Source organism: Pristis pectinata, chromosome 12, assembly GCF_009764475.1.
Source record: "Pristis pectinata isolate sPriPec2 chromosome 12, sPriPec2.1.pri, whole genome shotgun sequence".
Lineage (NCBI taxonomy): Eukaryota > Metazoa > Chordata > Chondrichthyes > Rhinopristiformes > Pristidae > Pristis > Pristis pectinata.
Genome location: NC_067416.1, coordinates 11,158,325 through 11,183,908, shown reverse-complemented (window position 1 = coordinate 11,183,908; position 25,584 = coordinate 11,158,325). Strand labels below are relative to the sequence as shown.

Below are 25,584 nucleotides of genomic sequence, written 5' to 3'. Positions count from 1 at the left end.
TAAATTTCTCCCTTCCCACCTTAAAACCAGTAACCTCTAGTTCTAGACTCCCCTACCCTAGGAAAACCAATTCTGACCCCTCAGTTTTGTAAACCTCAACCTACTATATTCCAGTGATAAAAACAAAACAGCCTATCCACTCTCCATACAACTACAGCCCTCCATTCCAGGCAAAGTCCTGGTGAATCTCTGCTGCACTCTATTACTACAACTAACTTGTGGTGTGGCAACTAGAACTGTGCACAATACAGTCTAACCAACGTTCTGTACAACTGCAATATGACATGCCAACTCAATGCCTCAGCCTATGAAGGTAAGCATATCAAATGCCTTTTTCACTACTATATCCACCTGTGTCATCACTTTCAGGGAACTATGGACTTACACCCCCAGATCCCTCTGTACATCAACACTCCTAAGGTCACTGCCATTTACTCTATGTCCTAATAGAATCTGACCTCCCAAAGTGCACTGCCTCACACTTGTCTGGATTAAATTCCATCTGCCACCATTCCATCCAATTTTCTAGCTGATCTACGTTCCACTGTATCTTTAAACAACCTTCTTTATCTAATGTTTGTGTAACCTGAAACTTACTAATCACATCCCCTATATTCTCATCCAAGTCATTTATATACAGTATATTATAAACAAAGGTCCCAGCACCAAACTCTGCAATACACTGTTTGTTACAGATTACCAGTCAGGAAAAACACCCAACCACCACTACACTCTGCCTTTCACCCAGCCAATTTTGGATGCCTCAGATACCTTGTGCCTTCTGCACCAACTTAGCTTGTCAAAAGCCTTTCTACAGTCCATATGGGCCACATCTACATCCCTGCCTTCATCAATCTCCTTAGTTACCTCCTCAAAACAACTCATGGTCATCGAGCTACAACCACGGATACATAGATCCTGTTTAAGACTTTGGACAGGGCCATTTGCGTGCTGTGGCAGAAACAGAAATCTAATTGGACTGGCTCAAACATGCAGTTGTAGGGGAAAAAAAACAATTTGAGATACCACTTGTTCAAGGACTGCTGGCAACAACTTTAAGAGATGCGTTGAGAAAGACCCTGAAATCAAGGAGAGTTTTGGCAAGAGTGCAAGACTTGATGAGTTTGATGTAGACCAGACAGATCTGGTGACAGATGGTTAAACCTGCTGTGCACCGGATATGCTTGAAGCTTCACTACATTCAATAAGAGGGAAGATGGGGATAATGCCAGGGGAATTAACAGGACAGAAAAGTAAAAATCTCATTGAAGATATCAAAGGCAAGGCAATGGAGATCAACGGCTGTAGAAATAACACGGCAAATGGAAGGTGAAGGACAAAGTAGGTTGCACGTTTTAAAAAAATGCAATCATAATTGATTTCAGGATGAGTTATTTTCCAGTACATGTTACACAAGTTAAGATTTGAAGGAGGACCGGCAGAGGTGAGAGATGAGGGATACAAGGAAGAAATGAAAGGTGTAATTGAGACCATGGGAGTGTAAAGACTGTCGTTTGACAAAACTGAGAATTGTTTCTGAGTATGAATACTGGAGTTTATAGGAAAGTAGTTCAAAGGTAACAGCAGCAGTGAAACCAGAGGGAAGAGGGCAAGGCAAATTGAGACTGAAATTACAATGGATAAGAAATGAAAAAGTTGAAAGACTCGGATATAGCAGACAGAAGAAATAGAGCAGGGCAGAAGTCTGCAAAAACAAAAACAGGAGATGAGTGGAAAAAGGCAGGTTGCTTGAAACAGAACATGTAAAAGCAGTAAATGCTGGAGAAGATTGTTGGGAGAAGGGTGGGTAGGAATACTAATGGTGTAATTTGGCAATATGCGGACTAAATTTCTTTCTCAGTGATGATGTCAATCCAATCATCCAGAATAAGGCTATAGATGACAAGGGTATTGTTTGCCATGGCTTTCTGTAGGGAAATGCAATAAGTGGCCGTCAATCTACTGCAGAGCCCATGGAAGAGTCATGGATGGACTGAATGAAGGATGGAAAAATTGGGAGATTGGATTACTATTTCCCAACCTATTACAGTTTTCAACAAGTGACATGAAGTATTCTGATGGCAAAAGTCCGCAATGACCAGCCACAGCACAAACAAAACTAAACTGCATGACCCCAAAATTTTATGTCCGAGGGCACACACTTTCAAAGTTTCACTCAACGTTCAAATAATTAAAATGGAATTTTGTGCTCTTCCAGTTTATAATATCAAATTGAAATTTTTGTAAGCTTACCAAATATCTGATATAAATAAACTATAGCATACCTTTCCTAATCTCTAAAATTTCATATAAAGCACATTGCAATTTGTAAGTAAAATTAATTCTGGCACATTACAAACCCTGAACCCTGCAGGTATTTTTTTTTCTGTCCTTGAATGCACCAAGATCATGTGAAGTCAGTTAGAACCACTTGGATTCCTACAATCAGTCCCTGAACTGAAAACACTCACCAGGTCAGACAACATCTCTGCAGAAAGGAACAGAGTTATTGCCTCTTCAAAATCATTCTGATGAAAGATCATACAGGAGAACTGTTAACACTGTTTCTCTCTCCACAGATGCTGTGCTGGCTTACCCAAGTATATCCTGTATTTACTGTTATTTCAAGCTTAATTTGCTAATGTAGATCTTAAAACAATTGTTTTTGAAAAACAGCACCAGTTCAATATCAGGATATTCCACCCCCCCCCCACCGCAATATTGCCATGATGTGCTAAGCAACAAGGACAGATTAAGTTACAACATTATGGCACTTTCCAAATACAAAACATCTTAAAACATAAATGCTTTGGTGTTACAAACTGCATTTCAATCTGCCTTATTATTACATACCATTAAAATAATTTTACATTATTAGTGCCATTTTATTAAAAAAATGCAATTCTACCAGCCTGCAAGAGCTTGACAACTGTATAGAAATAAACATATTTCCCTTGCAAACACTTCTCATGGTATGACAAAACATTCAACATTTCTATCCATCCAAGTCTGCAGCTATAGCAAGACATTAGTCACATATTTAAATGGTTTAGGGTTGTAAGAAGTGTGGCACAATTTGCAGTGCCATCGGTACGTTCAGGTTAACAAAGTGAATCAAGTTTGCTGTCTAGTATTTTGGAAAAAAAACTAAAATCCTAACCCCCTCCACAACCAAATGCAACTCGCAGACGCCACTCTTAAACAATACTTACACATTAATATTAAAGAGTCTTATTCTTTACAAAAACGGTTATCAGACTCTTAAAAATAAGTCTTCAAAAATAGTCTCACTTCTTTCGTCGTCCAGGGTTGGGAAGGAGTCTTATTTCTTCTTTCTCCCCCGCCCCCTTTTCCTTTTGCTGCTGAATAAACACATTAAAAAGCCCTGCCAAACGAGTCACCTCAGTGTATGCAGAATCCGACACGAAAAGGGAAATCAGTCGCATTTTTTAAAAATAAATGTATATTACAACAATGTGCATTTCCGCTTTTATCGGTTCCCACAACAGAAACTCGCCCTCACACCAAACAACGCCCATCCAAGCCAGCCAGCCAGCTGGCCGGCCAGCCGCAGTGGGTGCACTCGCTGCCTTTACCTGTGCTCCAGTGTGTGAGCGGCGAGCCTCTCCCGGGCAGCTCGCCGGCCAGAGCAACGCGCTTCTTGCCTCTTCCCCCCCCCCCCCCCAAACCGCCGTCCCTCTCGGCCGCTCAGTCCGCGTCCTCTCGTCTCCCCCGAAGGCCCAGGCCCCACTGACAGCCCGGTCAGCCGTAGGGCAGCAACGGCCCGATCAGCCTCCCACCGCTGCCACCCCAGCTCCCTTCTCGCCTGCCACTGCCCGGCCCCGCCTGCCCTGCCCGCCGCAAGAGCCTCGGGTTCGGCGGCCGCCTGGAAGCAGGAGACTTATTTATTTATTTTTAACCCGAGGCCTGGCGAAGGTAATGCCCTACCTACCGCCAGCCCTCCGCTGCCTCTCGCACTGACTGAGCTCAGGGCGACGCTGCGCCTCCCAGGCACCAGCCCTTCTCCCCCGGACCGACGTGACTGCGTCACCGCCCCGATTAGCTCATCGCGTACCCAAGCTTGAGTTCGCTCCCGTCTCCCAGAGCGCGCCTGCCGGGGCCGCGCGTTAGCTGGCTTTCCTGTGCTGGCGTGCACCACGTCCTAAAGTGGTGCATGGCCGATGAAGTGGTTTTAATTGCTTTCAGGTTCATTTAGTGAATGTGGAAAGGGCAGCATTTAGCAAGGGCAGGAGCCTGAATGCACATACACCAGGATTACGGACAGCTTCTATCCCACTGTGATAAAACTATTGAACGGTTCCCTTGTATTATGAGACGGACTCTGACCTCACGATCTACCTTGTTGTGACCTTGCACCTTATTGCACGGCACTTTCTCTGTAGCTGTGACACTTTACTCTGTACTGTTGTTGTTTTTACCTGTACTACCTCAATGCACTCTGTACTAACTCAATGTAACTGCACTGTGTAATGAATTGACCCGTACGATCGGTATGCAAGACAAGTTTTTCACTGTACCTCAGTTACAATAATAAACCAATACCAATTTATTACCCATCCATAATTGTCCTTGAGAAAGTATTGCTGAGCTGACTTTCTGAACTGTTATAGATTCAAAGTGTTATACTATAAAACTTTGATCCAACTCATCTATGCCAACTAAGATGCCCATCTAAGCTAATCCCATTTGCCGATGTGTGGTCCATATCCCTCTAAGCCTTTCCTATCCATGTACCTGCCCAAACGTCTTTTACACATTGTAATTGTAGCTGCCTCTACCACTTTCTCTGGCAGCTTGTTCCATATATTCACCACCCTGTGAAAAGCATGTCCATCAGCTTCCCTTCCCTTCTCTTAAACTTGTGCCCTCTAGTTTTAGAATCCCTACCCCAAGAAAAAGACTATCTGCCCTATCTATGTGCCAATAATTTTATGAACCTGAAAAACACGATGATGCTGGAGGAACTCAGCAGGCCAGGCAGCATCCGTGGAGAAAAGTAGGTGGTCAATGTTTTGGGTCAGGACCCTTCCTCAGGTCTGAAGATAGGAAAAGGGGAAGCCCAATATATAGGAGAGAAAAGCATGCTTCCTGCTGAGTTCCTCCGGCATCATTGGGTTTTTCATCTAGATTCCAGCATCTGCAATCCTTTGTTTCTCTAATTTTATAAACCTCTAAAAGTTCACGACCTCAGCCTCCTTCGCTCTAGAGAAAACAATCCCAGATTCCACATGATGTTGTAAGAGAGGATGTTTCAGGATTTAGATAAGAGATCAGGCAAGGCTACCGCTCCAGCAACCCAGGTTCAATCCTGACCTCCAGCACTGACTCTATGAAGTATGTATGTTCTACCTATGGCTTCAGCCAGGTGCTCGAATTTCCTCCCATATGCCTAAGGTGTGCTGGTTGGTAGGTTAATTGGCCACTGTAAATTGATTAGTTCTTAGTTTTCATGGGCATACCAATTTATTCAAAGTATTGTAAATGTTTAGAATTCTCAAAATGGACAGTTGTGAATGATCAGTCAAAAAGTATATTTAATGCTGTGGGGATCAGACAGGAAAGTGGACTTGAGATAAACAGCTATGATCTTATTAAATGGTGGAGAAGATGGCAGAATATTGTCTACTCCTATTTCTTTAGTTCTTTGTTCTTAGAGGTTGTTGCTGGTGAATTTTTGACATTACGGTCTGCCACCTGGGCAAGTCTCCATTCAAAAGACAAAAAGAAAGCTGCAGGAAGTCCTATAAGCCTTGTGATACGGACAACTGAATAGTTTCAATTTCAAATCCAGAATTTCAAATCTAGAAAATACATTATTGTAGCTCTTATGATTTTATTAAATCTAAAGGTTGCTATGCTGGAAAGGATATTAGAAATATTTCTGAGCAAACAAGTTGTCAAATAAGAATATTTGCACTCTTATTTACTACTTACCTATTGGTAGTTTGCCGTTTCTTTAATTTTAGCTATTTGTAATAGCTTTTGAGTAGCTGTTTTTATCTCTTCCTCTACCATTCCTATCCATACATGATATGTTTCTGGATCTGAAATTTGACCTAACTGGATTTAAGTGTGGCACAATAATTTGCTTTTTTGAAGTGTAATTGTCAGAGGTCTCTGGTAAGTGCTGAACTGTGACATATATTGACCAATTAATGCTGTAATATTCTCAAAGTCAACCAGATATTAAGCTTTTTCAAATGAATACAGCATTCTTTCATTATACTGTCAAGTATATCCCTATAAAGTGCAATGTTTGGTAACTGCAAAACTTAGCATGTTGAATTTCATTGATTTTGGAGAATGAAGTTTGCAAATTGTCAGTTATTTATAAATTTCAGTCTTCAACATTCTGTCAACCATGGAAATTAATCTGTAATTGCAAAATTCTCACCACTCTTCTTTGTTTTTGTCTTGCTTTTACTGCTTTCAAAAGTGTTAACATTATAGACAAATTACAAAAACAAAGCTCATAGCTGCATCGTAGGAAGTATTGGACACTAAAGCAAGTTTTTCTCTAAAAATGGGAAGTTTCATGTGAACTGTTATCCTAACGAAAGTTGTCATGGAAATGTATTCTCCACCCATCATTCTGTGAACTCAGTGGAGTCGGAAAGAGGAAGATGGAATGCTGCCTCACCTACTGAGTATCTCCAGTTTTACTGTTTTTATCTCAGTGTCTGCACTTTTTGCTTTTAAATAGTTTGGATTAGATTTGCTCTCATTCATCCTCAATAATCTGTTCAGTGATATTTAAATATTCCTCTGATTTGCAGAGTGACTGAAGAACATTCGCCAGGGACCTTTAAAACTGTGATTACAAGGTATAAATCACAGGTTTTCCTCTCGCCCAAACCTCTCACTGAATTTTCTACCTCGAAGAGGTGTGAATTCTCAGCTGTTAACTGTATTCAAGGTGGAGATGGATGAATCGTTGGACTGTAAAGGAATCATGTGATGCAGCGATCAAGATGGGAAGTGGACTTAGAGAGATACAGGACGGAAACAGGTTCTTCAGTCCACTGAGTCCGTGCCAACCATCAACCACCACCTTGCGTTAATCCTATTTTGTTCTCTGCAGATTCTCATCAACTCCTCCCAGGACTCTATCACCCACCTACACAATAGCGGCAATTAACCTACCAACCTTCTCCCCTTCGGAACATGGGAGGAAATTGGAACACCCAGAGGAAACCCACGTGGTCACAGGAAGAATGTACAAATCCCACATAGACAGGACCTGAGGTCAGGATTGAACTTGTGTCTCTGGCACTGTGAGGCAGTGGCAGGATCAGCTGTGACCTTATCGAGTGACAGAGCAGGTTCAAAGGACTGGATGGTCTATTTCTTTCCCTTATGTTTATACGTTCTTATAAAAAGAGGAAGGGTTGAGACAATGGAATGATTTAAATGTAAACATGAAAATGTTAAACTTAAGAATTTAGGAGAGTGGTGTTGGGACAAAAGAAACTGATGAGCATAGTTTTAGATAATCTATTATTTGCAATAAATGGTGACAGAGGGTCAAGCAAGACACCTCTAAAATAAAAGCAGAAAATGCTGGAAACACTCAGTAGGTCAGGCAGAATCTGTGGAAAGAGAAACCGAGTTGAGCCTCCATTTAAATCGTTCTCTGCTCTTGGCCTCAAATATGCTTTGAGGCAGTAAATTCAACATTCTACTTACTCTTTTGTTTAATTCCTTTCAAATTATTAGTGACCATCTCATATTTGTGACCCTAATTGGAAACAACTTCTCTACACTACCCTGTCAATTCTTTACTAATCTTAAAGACCATTATATGGTCACCCCTTAGTCTGCCCTTTTCTTCAGAAATGAACCCCTGTCTGTTTGACATTTCTTGAGAGATACAACCTCTCAGCTTTGGTATATCTCAGTTGCAGATTCTTCAGGGTGTTTCTTTCCTAACTAGCAAAGTACAGAGAGGACAGTTTTCTACTACAGTCTCACAATCCACAAGTAATAGTTAAAACTTTTGTTAAAATGCCTCCTGTTTAGTTTTCTTATTCGTCATGCATATTGTGTGTCAATGTAGAAATTTAAAATTAACATTGCATAGAAATAGGGAAGGAACAGTGACTACAATTTATTTGGACTAGTTCTTCAATCTTTTCTAACCAGTATAATCTGCTAACAAGGGTAAATATGTCATCAGTAAAACAATGCCCTGATAAATGAAATTTCAAACATGCCATGGAAGTAAGGCAGACATTAATATTAGCAATCCTCCAGTTGCTGTTTGACAAAAATATCCAACTTTCATGGTTTTTACTAGAAGCTTGAAGGCATGTGTGAAATGATGGACATCTTCAGCAACCCTTTGGCTAAGCTACTTAGTTGGAATTCTCTTTATGCTTGTCAAGGTCTTGTGAGATTGACTTGCCCATGCGTGCAGTGACCAAGGGTACATCAGAGAAAGGAAAATATACTGCTTAGTATTCTTTCTGTTGGTAGGAACATTAGAAGCTCTGAGCATTAGAAACTCAAGAAACTATTTGTAAATACCTTTCTTCTTCTCCTCCTCCTTTCTCTTCAGCAGTCCCTTGGGATCAAAGACAATTTTCTTTCACTCAAGTTATGTGGTACTAAGGTGGTTAATGAGGCCAATGTGGGAACTGAAGACTCTTCCAAAGGTAGGGCAGGTAGTGGCTAATGGGGTGGGCAGGGGTTAGTTTGTGAGGTGACCTGCTTCTTCTGCTGCCTACACAGACCCTCTGCATGTTCCTGATGCACACCTTCAAGGTTCTCAATACCATCCTGAATGCTTTCTTCCCCACTTTGAGTGGTCGTGGGCCAGAGATTCCCAGAAATCAGTGAGAATGTTGTATTTCTTCAAAGAGACTTTGAGCACACTCCTGAATTTTTTCCTCTGTCCACTTGGTAATTCTTCCCATTCCAGAGTTTGGAAGACAGTGCCTGTTTCAGGAATCTGGTGTCGGGCTTGTCAACAGCAAGGCCTGGCCAACTTAGCTGACTGGATGTAAGTAGGGCCTCGATACTGGGGGGAGATTGACCTGGGAGAGGACACTGACCTTGGTTCACTTGTCCTCCCAGTGAATTTAGAGAACTTTGTAGAGGCAATATTGGTGGTTTTCTTCCAGTGCCTTGAGATGCCTCTAGGTAAGCCAGGTCTCAGAAGCAAATAGTAGAGAAGGATCACTGCTGCCCAGTCTACCCAGAATGGCAAATTTCCTCTTTGATGTCTGCTTTCGCCAAGAGGTTACTCCCTAGATACCGGAAGTCCACATGTTCCGGGATCTCGCCATTACCTCTTATTGTCAGAGGACTGTGTAGTGCAGTAGGGGCAGGTTGGTAGAGGACATTTGTTCTGCATCTGTTGAGTGTAAAGCCCATTCCTGTCATTTGCTTCAGTAAAGGTGTCAACAGTAGCTTAGAGTGCGGCCTCTGAGCATTTGCAAATGCACGCATCATCTGCATATTGCAGCTTGACTATTGAGGTTTGGATAATCTTGGTTCTGTAATGTAGTTGCTGTAGGTTGAATGGTTTCCTGTTAGTTTTGAAGATCAGCTTCCACTCCCATGGAAGGTTTGTTTGAGGTGAAGTGCAACAGCAGTGAGAAAGATAGAGAAGAGTATTGGGGCATGACACAGCTTTATATGACATCATATAAATGCTCACTAAATAATCACTGAGAATGGTTCTTTTGTAGACCCATTGGTTAATATCACAGTTTGCAATACTGCACTTTAAAATGTCTACATTCTAAAGAAATATTGAAGAAAAAACAAGATGCTGGAGGAACTCAGCAGGCCAGGCAGCATCCGTGGAGAAAAGCAGGCGGTCAACATTTCGGGTCAGGACCCTTCTTTCAGGACTGAAGATAGGAAAAGGGGAAGCCCAATATATAGTGGGGGAAAGCCGGGAGAAGTCCAAACGCAGACCGGAGGAACAACACCTCGTTTTCCGTCTTGGAACCTTACGGCCTAATGGCGTGAACATCGAATTCGCCCACTTTAAGTAAACCAAACCACTCCCCCCACCCACCTTGCCTCTTTTCTTCCCTTTCCTAGCCTCTCCCTCTTTTTTCTCCTTGTCATTTTTTTTCTTCTCTCCTTTTTCTCTCTTCCCCTCCCCCCTTGCCGCCTGCCTCCACACCTTTGGCCCATCCCCCGGAGTATCTGCTCTCCCCTCCTCCCCCGCACCTGCCTATCACTATCTCTTACCTGCATCTACCTACCACCACCTTGTGCCACCCCACCTCCCCTCTTTTGTCCACCTATCACTGCTCTGTTCTTCCCCCCTATACATTGGGCTTCCCCTTTTCCTATCTTCGGTCCTGAAAGAAGGGTCCTGACCCGAAACGTTGACCGTCCGCTTTTCTCCACGGATGCTGCCTGACCTGCTGAGTTCCTCCAGCATCTTGTTGTTTTTTTCATCTAGGTTCCAGTATCTGCAGTCCTTTGTTTCTCTGAAGTAATATTGAACACTTATTTGGAGAATGCATGCATTTCGGTAAGCACTTCTGAATGTAACTGCTTCCTTTGTGAGTTCTGACATTAAGCACTTACAATAGGTTCATGGGAAGATGTGTTGTATGCATTGGTACCAAATCTTACAAACCAAAAAGGTATCATAGTCTGTCTCATGTATGCCAACCTAGTAAAAGGTGATCAACTGCTTTAGAAAAAAAGGGCTGGCAATGATCCATACAAGCCAATAATTCAAGGACTTCCCTGACTGTAAACCTGTCCATGTAAAAACAAGTAGTGATTGGATTTTGTAGGTTAAGCTGCAAGTGGAAGGTCACTGGTGAAAACAACATTCGTACACAAAGGTCCACAGGAGGAAATCCAAACCATGAAAGCACAAAGTTCCAGTAGAATCTGGGGATATTTCCAAAAAGGATCTTTTTTAATGTTAAAAATGATGTATTCTCATGAACTTTATGCATTTGTGCTCCTCATGATGGTTTCTTGTTAAGATTAAAAAAACAAAGTAAATTTTGGATTTTCAGAAGGCCATCATTTCACAGAAAAATGCCTCAACGGTCGAAGTCTCACCCAAAGCTGCTCCCCTTCTCCATTTCCAAGAGACGTCTGACATGCACAGTGGTGCAGCAGCTAGCGTTGCTGCCTCACTGCCCCAGGGTCCTGGGTCCAACCTTGACCTTGGGCGCTCTTATCTGTGGAGTTTGCATGTTCTGTCCGTGACAGTGTGGGTTTCTGCTGGGTGCTCTGGTTTCATCTCTCGTCCTAAAGACGTGCTGGAAGGTTAATTGGCTACCATAAATTACCCTATAGCCTAGGTGAGTGGTAAAAGAATAAAAAGGTGAGTTGATGGGCATATGGGAGGGAATGAGAAGTGGAGCAGTGGGATTGTTCTGCTGGAAGCCAGAATGCACCCAATGTGCCAGACGTCATATTAAGTAAGTAACACATAGGGTGGTGAATATCTGGAGCTCCCAGAAGAGGCGGTCGAGGCAGATTCAGTTATAATGTTTGAAAGGTGTTGGACCGGTACTTAGGTAGAAAAGGTGTAGAGGGAAACAGGCCTAATGTAGACAAATGGGATTAGCGTGGATAGGCATCATGGTCAGCATGGACAAGATGGGCCAAAAGGGCCCATTTCTGTGCTGTACGATTTTACGTTGCTATGATAAAAACCCCATGACTTCAAGACATTTTATTTTCTCCCAGCAACCCCTGCTCCTACACACCCCACCCCCCCTCCACCCCCCACCACACATCCCCTCAGATTGGAATGCTTCCCCCTCCTCCAATCTCTCCTTCCAATATCCATCCGCATCCTACAACTACCCACTGCCACCAGCCAGTGTCCCCACCCTCACCTTTAATTCAACCTGGCACCCATTCCTTTAATGTGGCATTCTTCCTGCCGTAATTCAGGCGGGAACACTTTCCACCCCCACGTCCACCCTCCTTTGAGATTCAAGAAGATACTGCAACTCCCCCCCCCCACCCCGGTGTCATTCTCAGAATTTTAACCCCCATTGCGTTCAGATGCCGCCAACTATATTTGCACATTGTGTCACATCAACAATAACGATCTCCCTTCTCAGGCACAAACCAGGGTGTGGACAGACATGCTCAGGTGATGCAAATGAGTTAAATCTGCAGACAGAGAGCAAATAATAGCCCATTTCTATTTGAGTCTGGTTTACACCCACCACTAACCATTTAGGTTTAAACTACACCAAGAAGGAAAACTCTCTGACTGTCTGGGTTCACAAGTAAACAAAGTCATTCTGACAGAGTGCCAGAGCGGTGCTTTACGTGGAACTCCAAATGAAAAGAAACTCGGAAAGGAAAAAGCAAACAAGGTTGGAGAAAAAGACATGCAATGTTCAACTCAGCTAATGACTCCCAAATAAATCCAATTTTAAAAATTACTTCTATTATAATTTAAACTTAACCTCACTTTGTCAACTAAGTTTCTTTTTGTAGTTACCTATCTGTAGTGAACAAATACAATAAACTTTACTATTGGATGCAATCATATGTGTAACAGGTATTCTCTTTTCTGCTTGGAATATATACATAACTGATAGCCCACTATTCCATTGCAGTGAGGGTTGACAACAGTCCCATATGATAAGGGATACCCCTTAAGTTTGGTTGTGTGCTTTCGGCAGCCTTTATCTCTTACAGAGAGAAAGGAAGGCAGAAGGGCCACTGTTCCCAATGCCAGTAGTTTGAAACAATTGAATAACAGAGAGAAGGAGAATTTTGAAATCCCCTGAAATTTTACACTGTAATTGAGTGGAGAGCAGACATAATTAGATGAGAAACAGAATGGAGTTATACAATAAATGGGAAAAGAGCAAAGGTGGGCCGGAAGAGTTGGACAGTCAGAGACTTTTTCCCAGGGCGACAATGGCTAACACGAGGGGACATAATTTTAAGGTGATTGGAGGAAGGTATAAGGGGGATGTCAGGGGTAAGTTTTCTTTTACACAGAGAGTGGCGGGTGCGTGGAACGCACTGCCGGCAGAGGGTGTGGGGGCAGATACATTAGGGACATTTAAGAGACTCTTAGGTAGACACATGAATGATAGAGAAATGGAGGGCTATGTGGGAGCGAAGGATTAGATAGACCTTAGAGCAGGATAAAATGTCGGCACAACATTGTGGGCCGAAGGGCCTGTACTGTGCTGTAGTGTTCTATGTTCTATGTTCTAATATATGTACAAATGACAGCCACTGCCTGTTAAATGTCACCCCGCTCCATTACATTCCCAAAAATATTCAACACAAGTTTTCTTGTTTGTAACATCCACCTCACTTTAGATAACATCAATACTACAGTTTGCTACTTTCAATAATAATGCAAAAGAAAACCAATAACATCAGGAGGAAGGGCGGGGTGTACGCTGAGAAAAAATGTCCTTTATCTTTGAGTTACAGTGTTGATATCACTTTTAGTTGTCTTATTCTCTCTCCAAAATCCCCATGTTGGCAACCATTGGCAAGGAGTTAAGAACTTCTCATTTAAGAAAAATAAGTTAAGAAAAATATTCTCATTTATGATTTTTTTTAAACATACCATTCCTCTTGTTCCTATTTTGAAATGACTTAGTGACAGGTACACAACCTATATGCCATCAACTAGAGGATAAGGACAACATATGTAGCTATGGCTCAGCTCAGCTCAGCTCAGTTATCTGCAGCATTGTGGAGCTAATAGCAGCTGGAACGATTCTGTTTGAAATTCCGATGTTAAAATATTTCATTTATAAAGTGCTTCTTGTATTAATTGTTTGTAATATGATAATATTAACTGCTAACTGCCAATTATGCCAAAACCTATATGTACTTTCATAAAGATAGAAAATGCTGAAGAAAATAATTAGCATTAATGTTTCAAGTTAATAAACTTTTTACTAGAAGAGGAAATAAATAATGCTGCAATAGTTATCAGACAAGTACAGGAGGAGGGAAAAGTTGAATGGAGACAGAAAACTAAAGGTTTACAACTGAGTGGAAGGCGGGAATGATTAAATACCAAAGTGGAGGGAGATGAGAAAGGGTGATTGATAGGTCAAGCAAAGAAACAAAGTAAGGGTCTGCAATAGCTGTAAATGCCACCACAAGAAACATTACCAAGTTCAAGTTCAAATTCACTTACCACTGCTGTCCCAAAGGCTTCTATAAAATCCATTCCTCAGCAATTGGGCGGCACGGTAGCGTAGCGGTTAGCGCGATGCTATTACAGCGCCAGCGATCGGGGTTCAATTCCCGTTGCTGTCTGTAAGGAGTTTGTACATTCTCCCCGTGTCTGTGTGGGTTTCCTCCGGGTGCTCCGGTTTCCTCCCACATTGCAAAGACGTACGGGTAGGTTAATTTGGGTTTAAAATGGGCGGCGCAGACTCGTTGGGACGGATGGGCCTGTTACCACGCTGTAAATAAAATTTAAAATTTAATTTAATTTAAATAGCATCATTTTGTGGGCCCAGGAGAGTTTCTTCAGAAGTTTACAAAACTGAGATACTTTTGCACTGAAAGGAGGTCAGGAGCTCCCCCTGCAGGTAGGTATCCTGCTTGGCAATGACACTTTGCAGCATTATGCTCTGGGAGGAATAGTTTCGATATTGTTAAAGTTGAGTTTCATTTCAATGCTGAGAATGTGCAAGCACAACCTTCTGCCAATATTTTAAAAATGAGTGCCAAAAATGGGTCAAATGGACAAAACTAAGCAGCACTTGGTAGATTATCTAAATATTATTTTAGAACTGTGTATCTTCATTGCAGCTAAGCTAAAGAGTTTGTAGGTTACGATAAACAACAAAAATGCCACGACAAAGCTTAAGTCTTCCTCACTTCCATCAGATGTTTTTTTTACATGCTTATGCAATTATTAATATAATAAAACATCTAAAAGAGAAACTTAACCTTAATATGTTTATTAAGCATTCCAATTCTTCATTCTTCACAGCTGACAAATTACTTCTGACCTGCAGTCACTTTTTAGGGGCAAACAACTTGCACACAAGGTCCCTGTGATAGCAAAGAAATATCTGACCAAATAATCCTTTATTATTTGAGGTATTGCCTGAGAATAAATGTTGACAAAGAAAATCATTCTGTTCTTATTTACATATTTCCATGGAGTCTTGTAATGGCAAGACAGCTGGGAGCTTTGTTTAATGTCTCTTCTGAAAGAAAACATTTTTGACAATTTAGAGCCCCTTCAGTACCTTACTGAAATTACTCAATACTCTACTTTCAAAGCCTGAAACAAAGGTTGAATATTAGCCAGTGAAGGCAGGATTTAGTTACCTGAAAGCTCAGTTTCAACATAGTCAGTGAGATGTGCGCAGTGAATCAGACAAGGCAAAGATGGTCTTGTTAAGGGACATGGCTGTGACAAGGCAATACTTGAAGCAGAATTCAGACAATTTATATGCAGCACCAGTTGAAGCTTTATAGGAAACTGAAGATGTCAACAACTTGATGAGGTCAGGGTGGTGGTGGACAATTAGTGTTGAAAACCAGAAGCCAGCTTATCCATTCTGCTGAGTTCTCTCAGGTTGGAAGATCTGGAAAGTAACATCTATAAACAGGTAAGTCTCTTATGCAAGGAGAATTGCATGGTGGCTATAACAGCTGCTGGAGTTAAACAGTGATGCATTCAGCAATTCAGCAAAGCTAAGGCTGAGTGGAGTGAGCTGCAGTGTGGAGTAATATTGATCCCATTGCTTCTCTAGTTAAGAAATCAAAGGGTTAATGCCGCACAATTCTAGTAGTAAAAAAAAAGTTGTTGATGGAACAGCCAAACTGGCAACAAGACTGATAAAATAAACAGTGATTATGGGAACCTATGTGGTTGAACAGGTCCTCCTATTCATGGACTGGACTGGCTCTGGCTTGTACTTTTAAAATAGCTGTCTTTAAAAACACATTGACATAGTCACACAGGATTCCAACGCAGGATGCTCCTGTGGGACCATGCCAGAACGTGCCTGAAAGCTCGGTTTCAGCATAGACAGGGACAGGCTGTGGGAGAGAGGGTGGGAAGGAGGGAGTGGGGAGAAACAGTGAAGATGGGAGAGGCTCTGGGAGGGATGAGGAGGATGGAGGGGGAGGAAGGAGTGGCGAAGGGCATTAAAGTTTAATGTGCACCTTATCAGTGTGTAAATTGTCCAAAAATTTGTGACGAGAAAAAGATATACCGTCATTTGCAAAACACCACTGCCTATACTATCTCAAGAGGAACAGCTCCTACTCAACCTCCCTGTGCATTCCAAGAACATGCTGTACGTGCATTCTCTATTACACTCTTGCCAAAAATTAGACTTGGTAACTAACAGTGTAAGGAGACTTTAAATGAAGAGACATATGTTCCCAGAGTACTATCAGCTTCTCTGACCCAGGAATTGATGTGTGGAATTTCATCTCCAAAGATAATAAACTAATTTTAGAGTGTCTAAAAAGATAACACTTCAGTGTTTTCATTTTTTCTTCTTTCTCATAGTAATACAACACAGGAGGCCATTCAGCCCATCAAATCCCAGCAGAGAAATCCCATCCTTTCCTTATTTCCCTGTAAACTACTCTCTCCCACGTGCTCATCAACCCTTCCCTGCTTCTCCTGCCGCCCACCTGCTCTAGGGTAGTTTACTGTAGCCAATCAATCCGCCAGCACGTCATTGGGATGTGGAAGGAAACCGGAGCACCCGGGGGAAGCCCACATGGTCATTGGGAAAACATATAAATTACACACACACACACACACACACACACACAGGATCAAACCCATCACTGGAACTGTGGTGCGTCACCATTAACTGCTGTGTCACTGTGTCGCTCTGCATTTCCTTTGTTTATTCTTTCGGCTCAGTTCAGCTTTTCTTTCCCTGCTTTTATTTCTTTCTATTCGTGGATTTACTCTAATTCAGCTCATTCCCTTACTTATCAATCCTCTTTCTTTCTCAGTCCTTAAATCCCATTGGTCGAGGAGATAAACATCTGTTGTTGACCAAGATCCCAGAAACCTCACTGACCTCAGCAAGCTATTAATATCTGGACCCATCTTCTGCAATTTGCAGCAGAAATATTTTTGGTGTGGGAGCTTAAATAATGGGACAAGGCACAAACTCCAGCAGAGTCTGGACCATTGCGGCAGCCGGTTCATCTGTAGGGATATTTCTCACATTCGGTTAAAGGTTATGTGCTTCTCAAACTGCAACACACCAATCCTCAGGGCTATCGAAGATATTTCTGAGGGAATATGCAGAATAAATTGTGCATTGACAGATTTATTTTTCATTGTAGATTCATAGAAATTTAGGTGCAGAAGGAAGCTATTTGGTTATCTTATCCTTGTTGGACAAAAGTGGGCTTCTATAGTACAGTTACATCCACTTCCCAACTTTTGGTCCAAAGGTTTATTCAGGCACTTTTTAAATCCTGCCTCCACCGCACCTTCAGGAAGCAAGTTCAAGATCCCCTTTACTCCCATTGAGTAAAACAAATCTCTCCTCTACAACCAACTTAAATTTGTAGTCCCTGGTTAGTGTCCTATGTTAGAGAACATAGTTTTCTTCTTGTTCATTCTTAAAAGACTGCTTATAACAGTTGGATATCCCTGCATTCTCCATTATTCTAAAGAGAACAAACCGTGGCCGAGCCAGCCTTTCCTCACGACTATTATTCTTAAGGCTTGGCAATGTTCTCTGCATTCTCTTCATTGCTATTACATATTTCCTATAGGATAGTGACTAGAACCATACACTGTAGTCCAGGAGTGACCTAAAAAGTAATACAGTTCCAGCGTGACCTCCCTGCTCTTTATTCCATGCCCCCACCAATAAGGGCAAGCATTACATTTGCGTTCTTAACTACCTAACCTACCACTTACTTCAAGTGAGATGATTAATACAGGCAATAAACACCCAGGCAACACACTGTACTCTGAGGCAGAAGATAAGAACAACATTTATACCAGAGAGCAGGCTTCATGCCCTGCTCTTCTCTCAACCCTGTTCTTATTGGTATGGAATGGACAGTTCGGCTACTTTGTAGTTACGAATTTGAAATCCGAAACTGCACAATGAATATAAAACAGCCATTGTAAAGATAAAGCAATGATAAAGTCGCTCAAAGGAAAGTGTGCATTAAAACTAAACTAGTAAATGATTAGCCTATGCTTGTGGGTCCAGTGTTTCACCATTCTGCACTGAGGTTTATTTGTTTTTTATGAATTAATTTAGGGATTGCAGGTGCTAGGTATGGTTCCCCAGACTGTGCCCCCGCGGAGCTGCCACTGGCGCAGACGCCAGGACCAGCCCGCAGGCTGCAGCCCCGGATCACCTCGCCGACCTGGGAACAGGGGCGGAGCCCGGAGCACCGGCCCCGGCTGACGTCAGGGCCCGCCCGTGACGTCATTTATGACGCGTCCTTTGACGTTACGCAAGGCAGAGCGCCTGCGCGCTAGGGTCTCGGTCTACGCAGCGCTGGGGGTCTGGGCCGGTTGACGTTGGGGGTCAGTGCGGGATTCACTCCGGGGGACCGGGGGACCGGGGGAGGAGGGGAGGAGGGGGAGGAGGGGGAGGAAGGAGGGGGAGGGAAGGGGGGAGGGAGGAGGGGGAGGGAAGGGGGGAGGGAGGAGGGGGAGGGAAGGGGGGAGGGAAGGGAGGAGGGGAGGGGGTGGGGGGAAGGGGAGGTGGAGGGAGAGGGGAGGGGGGGTGGGGGGGAAGGGGAAGGGAAGGATAGGGAGGAGGGGGTGGGGGGAAGGGGAGGTGGAGGGAGGGGGGAGGGGGTGGGGGGAAGGGGAGGTGGAGGGAGAGGGGAGGGGGTGGAGGGAGAGGGGAGGGGGTGGGGGGAAGGGGAGGTGGAGGGAAAGGGGAGAGGGGAGGGGGTGGGGGAAGGGGAAGGGAAGGATAGGGAGGAGGGGAGGGGGTGGGGGGAAGGGGAGGTGGAGGGAGGGGGGAGGTGGGGGGGAGGGGGTGGGGGGAAGGGGAGGTGGGGGGAGGGGGTGGGGGGAAGGGGAGGTGGGGGGAGGGGGGTGGGGGGAAGGGGAGGTGGAGGGAAAGGGGAGAGGGGAGGGGGGTGGGGGGAAGGGGAAGAGAGAGGGAAGGGAGAGAGGGGAATAGGGAGAACAGGGAGAGAGCTGGAGGGAGGAGGGGGAATGGGGAGGGACAGAGGGGTGGATGGGTTAGGAGGGGAAGGGGATGGATAGGGGAGGGGGAGGCGAGGAGGACGGGGAAGGGGATGGATGGGGAGGAGGGGAAGGGGATGGATGGGGAGGAGGGGAAGGGGATGGATAGGGGAGGAGAGGAGGGACAGGGGAAGGGGTGGATGGGGGGTGGGGAGGGATTACCTGCAGAGACCGCCCATACTTGGGGCAGTTTGAGATGCCACACATCCCTCCTGTGCTCCCAGAGCCTACCCAGCACTTGTGGGTAGAACAGTGGAGGCAACCCTGTGATTGCTGTTGTGTGGTGTTGTACCTCTTTTTGTACTATTTATTTATTTTTGTAACTTATAGTAATTTTTATGTCTTGCGCTCTACTGCTGCCGCAAAACAACAAATTTCATGACATATGTCAGTGATAATAAACCTGATTCTGATTCTGGCGATCACTTGCAGTCTCACCGGAGACACTGGAGTGATCCTGTGAGGAACAAACAGGGTGCTGGAGGAACTTGCTGCCCGTCCACTGACTTCCTCCAGCACCTTGTTTGTTGCTCCATTTCTGGACCCTCCATGGCCACACCTTCCATCCCCACAGCTTCTTCCCTACCCACATCATGTCTCCCCTCATTCTTCTCTCCCCTCCCCACATCATAGAGTCATACAGCATGGAAACAGGTCCTTCAGCCCAACTGGTCCATGCTGACCAAGATTCTCATCTAAGCTAGTCCTTTGACTGCAGATGCTGGAATCTCAATGAAAAACACTGATGCTGGAGGAACTCAGCAGGCCAGGCAGCATCTGTGGAGAAAAGCAGATGGTCAATGTTTTGGGTCAGGACCCTTCAGGACCAAAGATAGGGAAAAGGGAAGCCCAATATATAGGGGGGAGGAAGCTGAGCAGTGATAGGTGGACAGAAGAGGGGAGGTGGGGTGGGCATAAGGTAGTGATAGATAGATGCAGATAAGAGATAGTGATAGGTGTGGGGGAGGAGGGGAGAGCAGATCCACCAGCGGATGGATCAAAGGTAAGGAGGAAAAAAGGGGGGTAGAAAAAAAGAGAGGTAGGCTAGGAAAGGGAAAAGAAAAGGCATGGTCGTGGGGGGGGGGGGCGGGGTGGTTTGGGGATTACTTAAAAGTGGGAGAATTCAATGTTCATGCAGTTAGGCTGCAAGGTTCCAAGATGGAAAATGAGGTGCTGTTCCTCCAGTTTGCACTTGGAATTCTCCCTGCAGTGGAGGAGGCCGAGGACTGACATATCAGTGTGGGAGGGGGAGTTGAAATGACTGGCAACGGGGAGATGCAGATCGCAGTTACGGACGGAGCGCAGGTGTTCTGTGAAACGGTCACCTAGTCTGCGTTTGATGTCGTCAATGTAGAGGAGGCCACACTTGGAGCACCGAATGCAGTAGATATTAAGGGAGGTGCAGGTGAATCTCTGTCTCACCTGAAAGGACTGTTTGGGTCCCTGGATGGAGGTGATGGAAGTGGTGTAGGGGCAGGTGTTACACCTATGGTGGGGGCATTGGAAAGTTCCCGGGGTGGGAGTGGGATGGGTTGGGGGGGGGGGGGGCGGGGAGGAGTGAACTAGGGAGTCGCGGAGAGAGTGGTCCCTGAGAAAGGCAGAAAGGGGTGTGGAGGGGAAGATGTGCTTGGTGGTGGGGTCCCATTGGAGGTGGCGGAGAATGATGTGTTGGATGCGTAGGCTGGTAGGATGAAATGTAAGGACAAGGGGGACCCTCTCCCTGTTGGGTCTGGAAGGGTAGGGGTGAGAGCAGAGGTATGGGAAATGGCAGAGATACGGGTGCAAGTTCTCTCAATCACAGTAGGGGCAAGCCACAGTTAGTAAGAAGTTGGACATCTCAGATGTCCTGGCATGGAAAGCCTCATCATGGGAGCAGATGTGGTGAAAGAGGAGAAATTGAGAAAAAGGGATCGTGTCCTTGCAAGAGATGGTGGGAGGAGCTGTAATCGAGGTAGCTGTGTGCATCTGTGGGTTTGTAGATGCCAGTGGATAAGGAATCTCCTAAGATGGAGATGGAAAGATCAAGGAAGGAAAGAGAGATGTCAGAGAGAGTCCAAGTGAATTGGAGAGCAGGGTGAAAATTTGTGGCGAAATTTATGAAACTGTCGAGTTCCTCACGGGTTCAAGAGTTGGCACCAATGCAGTCATCGATATAGCGGAGAAAGAGTTGAGGAATGGGGCCAGAGTAGGCTTGGAACAGAGACTGTTCAACATGGCCAACAAAGAGGCAGGCATAGCTGGGGCCCATGCGAGTGCCCATGACTACACCCTTGGTCTGTAGAAAGTGAGAGGAATTGAAAGTGAAGTTGTTTAGGGTGAGGACAGGTTCAGCCAGGCGGAGGAGAGTGTTAGTGGAAGGGGACTGGTTCTGTCTCTGGTCAAGAAAGAAGCGGAGGGCGGTGAGGCTGTCGTGATGGGGAATAGAGGTATATACGGACTGGACATCCATGGTGAAGATGAGGTTGTGCGTGCTGGAGAACTTAAAGCTATGGAAGAGTTGAAGAGTGTGTGATGTGTCACGGACGTAGGTGGGAAGGGATTGTACCAGGGAGGACAGGATAGTGTCCACGTACGAGGATACAAGCTCCATGGGGCAAGAGCATGCGGAGACAATAGGTCTGCTGGAACAGTCTTTCCTGTGGATGTTGTGGAGAATGTGGAAGTGGACAGTCCTAGGTTGCAGAACTATGATGTTGGTAGCTGCGGGGGCAGGGGGAAATCTCCTGAGGTATGAGGTCAGTGATAGTGCAGGAGATAATGTCCTAGTGGTGCTTGGTGGGGTCATGGTTCAGGGGTAGGTAGGAGGAAGTGTCCGAGAGTTGGTGTCCCATTTGCCAGCTTTTGGCCCACATCCCTCTAAACCTTTCCTATCCATGTACCTGTCCAAGTAACTTATGAAATGTTGTTAATGTACCTGTCACAACCATTTCCTCTGGCAGCTCATTCCATAAACTGACCACCCTTTGGGTAAAAAGTTGCCCCTCAGGTTCCTATTAAATCTCTCCCGCCTCACCTTAAACATATGCCCTCTCGTTCTTGATTCCCCAACCCTGTGGAAAAGGTGCACATTGACCCCATCTATGCCCTTCCATGATTTTATACACCTCACCCTTCATTCTCCTATGCTCCGATGAAGAAAGTCCCAACCTGCCTCAATTTTCTTTCCATAACTCAGTTGCTCAAGTCCAAGCAACACCCTCGTAAATCTCCTCTGCACTCTTTCCAGCTTTCATGTCTTCCCTCCCCATATTGTCTCCCCGTTCTCCTCTGCCCTCCCACATCATGTCTTCTCACAGCCTCTCCCCTCTCTACCTTCCACAGCCCCACATTCTCTGCATCTCCGTGCACTCACATTCTTCATGTTCCAGAGGCAATTTAAGCTGGACAGTAAACAGGACTTCAATAATATAAGTATTTTTTCTTTCATTTTATAAAATTGATTTAAACATTGTTTGTTTCAAATCCATGATTATAGAAATTATTTTTCAGGAAATTAAACATATTGTAAATAAATTGTGAACGTGGTTAAAAATGCCAGAAGTAAAGTCCATGTTTCGAGAAGTCCTTCCTAAGCAAGGTATGTTTTGTTTAGCCTTACTGTGCACTGGTTTTGAATTGATACTTTGTTATTTGAAAATCCACAGAACTACAACTCCCATCTTAAGATCAAAAGCTTCAGGGATCATAATAGATCTGATGTTTTTTTAAATGCAAAATTTGAGTCGTAAATTAACTTGGAAAAAAATCCTAAATATGTTTTAACAGACAGGGTAATCACTTAAGCCTGGATCTTAAATATGTCTACCAGTTGGAACTAACTTTAGTGTTGCAGTGATTCAGTTTATAATAATGTTGGGAATTGCTGGCTTGGATGGTGTATAGAACATCAAAATATCTTTTCTAAATGGTCTGTTTGTATTGATAATTTTTCTAGGACTTATAACATGATGCTTCATCCCTGATTTTTCATGAAGGGATGTACTGGGTTGCATGTGGAATCAGGAATCCTTGTGTGAGGGAATAGAATTCTGCTTGTCTAGTGGCTCTGTAGATTGTGTAGAGTGAGTTTAAGCAATGTGGATTCAATTCTGTACTAGGTTCTCCAGAACACTAAATTATCAATCATTTGTATGATATAGTTGTCCAGGGATAGGGAAGGGCAAGATATTTTCTGACATGGAAATTATAGGGCAAATGTAAAGGAAACCATATGACCTGGAAGTTGGAAGCAATCTTGGCTTTTAATATCAGGTTCTGCCCAATTATCAACTTACTATAATCCAAGCTAAATTATATAATATCCTATTATGAAATTTGTGTAATAACCTCAAATCAGTTTGGATTATCTATTGCATTACTGTCGTTCTCATCATAAGGGAGCAGTCTCCATTTGTAGATTCTTGTGATTCTTGAAGTTCACATTTCACTTCAAGATCAGCTTCTGACATCGTTTGTTTGTACAAGAAACAACCAGCAGGAAATTGTGGTCAAAGCACAGACCACAAAATGGGCTGAATTTTGAATTGAGAGTTGTAAAACTATTACTGACGATAAATCATCTTTTTAAAAGCTCTTGTTAAAGTTTAATGAATGTGCCCATCTCAAACCAAATGGATATCACCAAGCTCAAATAATCTGTTAAACCTTTAGAAGCTGCAAATCTTAAGAAAATCTACAAGTATGATTGCAAGCATTCTTAATTCCTTTGGTAGATATCTGTTCTGTAGCTGAAAAACACTGATGCTGGAGGAACTCAGCAGGCCAGGCAGCATCCGTGGAGAAAAGCAGGCAGTCAATGTTTCGGGTCAGGACTGAAGATAGGAAAAGGGAAAGCCTAATATATAGGTGGGGAAAGCAGAGCAGTGATAGGTGGACAGAAGAGGGGAGGTGGGGTGGGCACAAGGTGGTGATAGGTAGATGCAGGTAAGAGGTATCTGGAATGAAACACTCAAACTAGCATAACAGGTGTAAGCAACAAGGCAGTATTTTCAGACAAGTTCACAATATGGATTTACTAATGACCTAGTAACATACGCAATAACAACTTATTTTACCCTGCTGTAGATGCAGGAAGGTCTTCAGGTAGTGCTGAGTTTATTATTCCCAGCCAGATCAGAGCTGGGCATAGGGAATGCACTGATATGGCACAAAATAATTGGTACAATAGGCCCAAGTGTAAAGGACCCAATTTATAATAATAGTGAAGAAACTGGGATTGTTCTCCTCAGGAGGTGATTCCCATTGGTGGAGAATCGGAAAACAGATTTAATGTGATTGCAAAATGAACTGAGGTGACATCTGGAAAAGTTTAAAACTCAGCAAATAGCAAAAGATCGCAGGTTGCTGATTCAGTTGAATGTAAAGTGACAGGAATTTCCCAGTTTTGTAATCCCTGATTCATTCATATCAGGTCAAACTCTCCTTCGAGGATGTTCCCACAATGGTACTCTGCAAACCAAAACTACTGCCACTTAAATCAGTAACACTCGAAAAGATGGAGAAAATGCAAAGGGAAGCAGAGGCAACCATACGGCAACAGGAATTGGCACAAAGAGAACAACAGTAAGATCACTTTACACATAGCACTGGATTGTATCTGTAAAACCAACCTCAAGACATTCCAAATAAAGCTGCAGCAATATTGTAATGTTTCTTAAAATCAAATGAATTCCTCTTTTTAAAAAAACTTTGGTATTGGGATCAATTGTACTTTTAAAAAAAATGTCAAGGGTCTTTGTTATTCACAACCAATTTTAAAACTGGCCTGCTGTAAGGCCTTGGGTGATGCACATGGCAAAGCAGATTGTGAGCTCTGGAATTAGATTGTGTATCATAATGGCACAAGCTAAATAGTTCAAAGGTATATGGGAAAAATTTACCTGAGCTACAAACTCAAGCCAAAAGCAGTATAGTGTAGTCCTGTAATTTGGATTAATGCTGACGTACAGGATAAAGAACCTCCATATTGCTTATGCAGATAACAATAGAATTGAAGTATTAAAAAGAAAATGACTGAGTAAAATAGTGTGCTTACTATTATTTAGATAAAATTAAAAAAGGTACTTTTAGCTCACAGAATGATATCAGGGTTTAACTCCTACATTTGTTCAAATGGTGTACCTGGCGTTCTCAGTTGAGTCAGTAGGTTATGGATTAGAGTTTCAGTTCAGGACTGCGGCATGAATTCAATATTTAGAGGACATGCTGCATTGCCCACAAAGCTTTTCCTTTTGTGATAGTTCAGATTGACATTTAGTTTTGCCAATAAATAGCCAAACAATCCTGGCATTCGTCACAACAGATGAACTGGTCATTTATCTAAATGATACTGTTGGGATGATTCTATGTAGATTTGTCATAATTTGCCCACATTACATCTTCACATTCAACAGGGCTTTGAGGTT

General features: G+C 43.6%; 2 protein-coding genes across 5 annotated transcripts in view; one reads left to right on the top strand and one right to left on the bottom strand.

The window, feature by feature from the left end:
* Positions 1–4,030, bottom strand: part of shoc2 (SHOC2 leucine rich repeat scaffold protein) — an 80,383-nt gene extending 76,353 nt beyond the window's left edge. The window contains exons 1-2 of one of the 4 annotated variants that reach the window (XM_052027562.1): positions 3,953–3,992; positions 3,213–3,359 (exon numbers count right to left, since the gene is read on the bottom strand). The gene's annotated coding sequence lies outside the window, so the exon portion shown is untranslated. Of the gene's footprint in view, positions 1–3,212; positions 3,498–3,596 lie in introns of those variants that run through there. The other 3 variants (XM_052027561.1, XM_052027559.1, XM_052027560.1) reach the window with 3 other exon arrangements.
* A 20,067-nt stretch (positions 4,031–24,097) lies between these two features.
* Positions 24,098–24,844, top strand: bbip1 (BBSome interacting protein 1). Its single transcript, XM_052027720.1, has 2 exons — positions 24,098–24,103; positions 24,591–24,844. The coding sequence occupies exons 1-2, from the start codon at positions 24,098–24,100 to the stop codon at positions 24,744–24,746; spliced, it is 162 nt and encodes a 53-aa protein (XP_051883680.1). The 3' UTR covers positions 24,747–24,844.
* Positions 24,845–25,584: the final 740 nt, after the last annotated feature.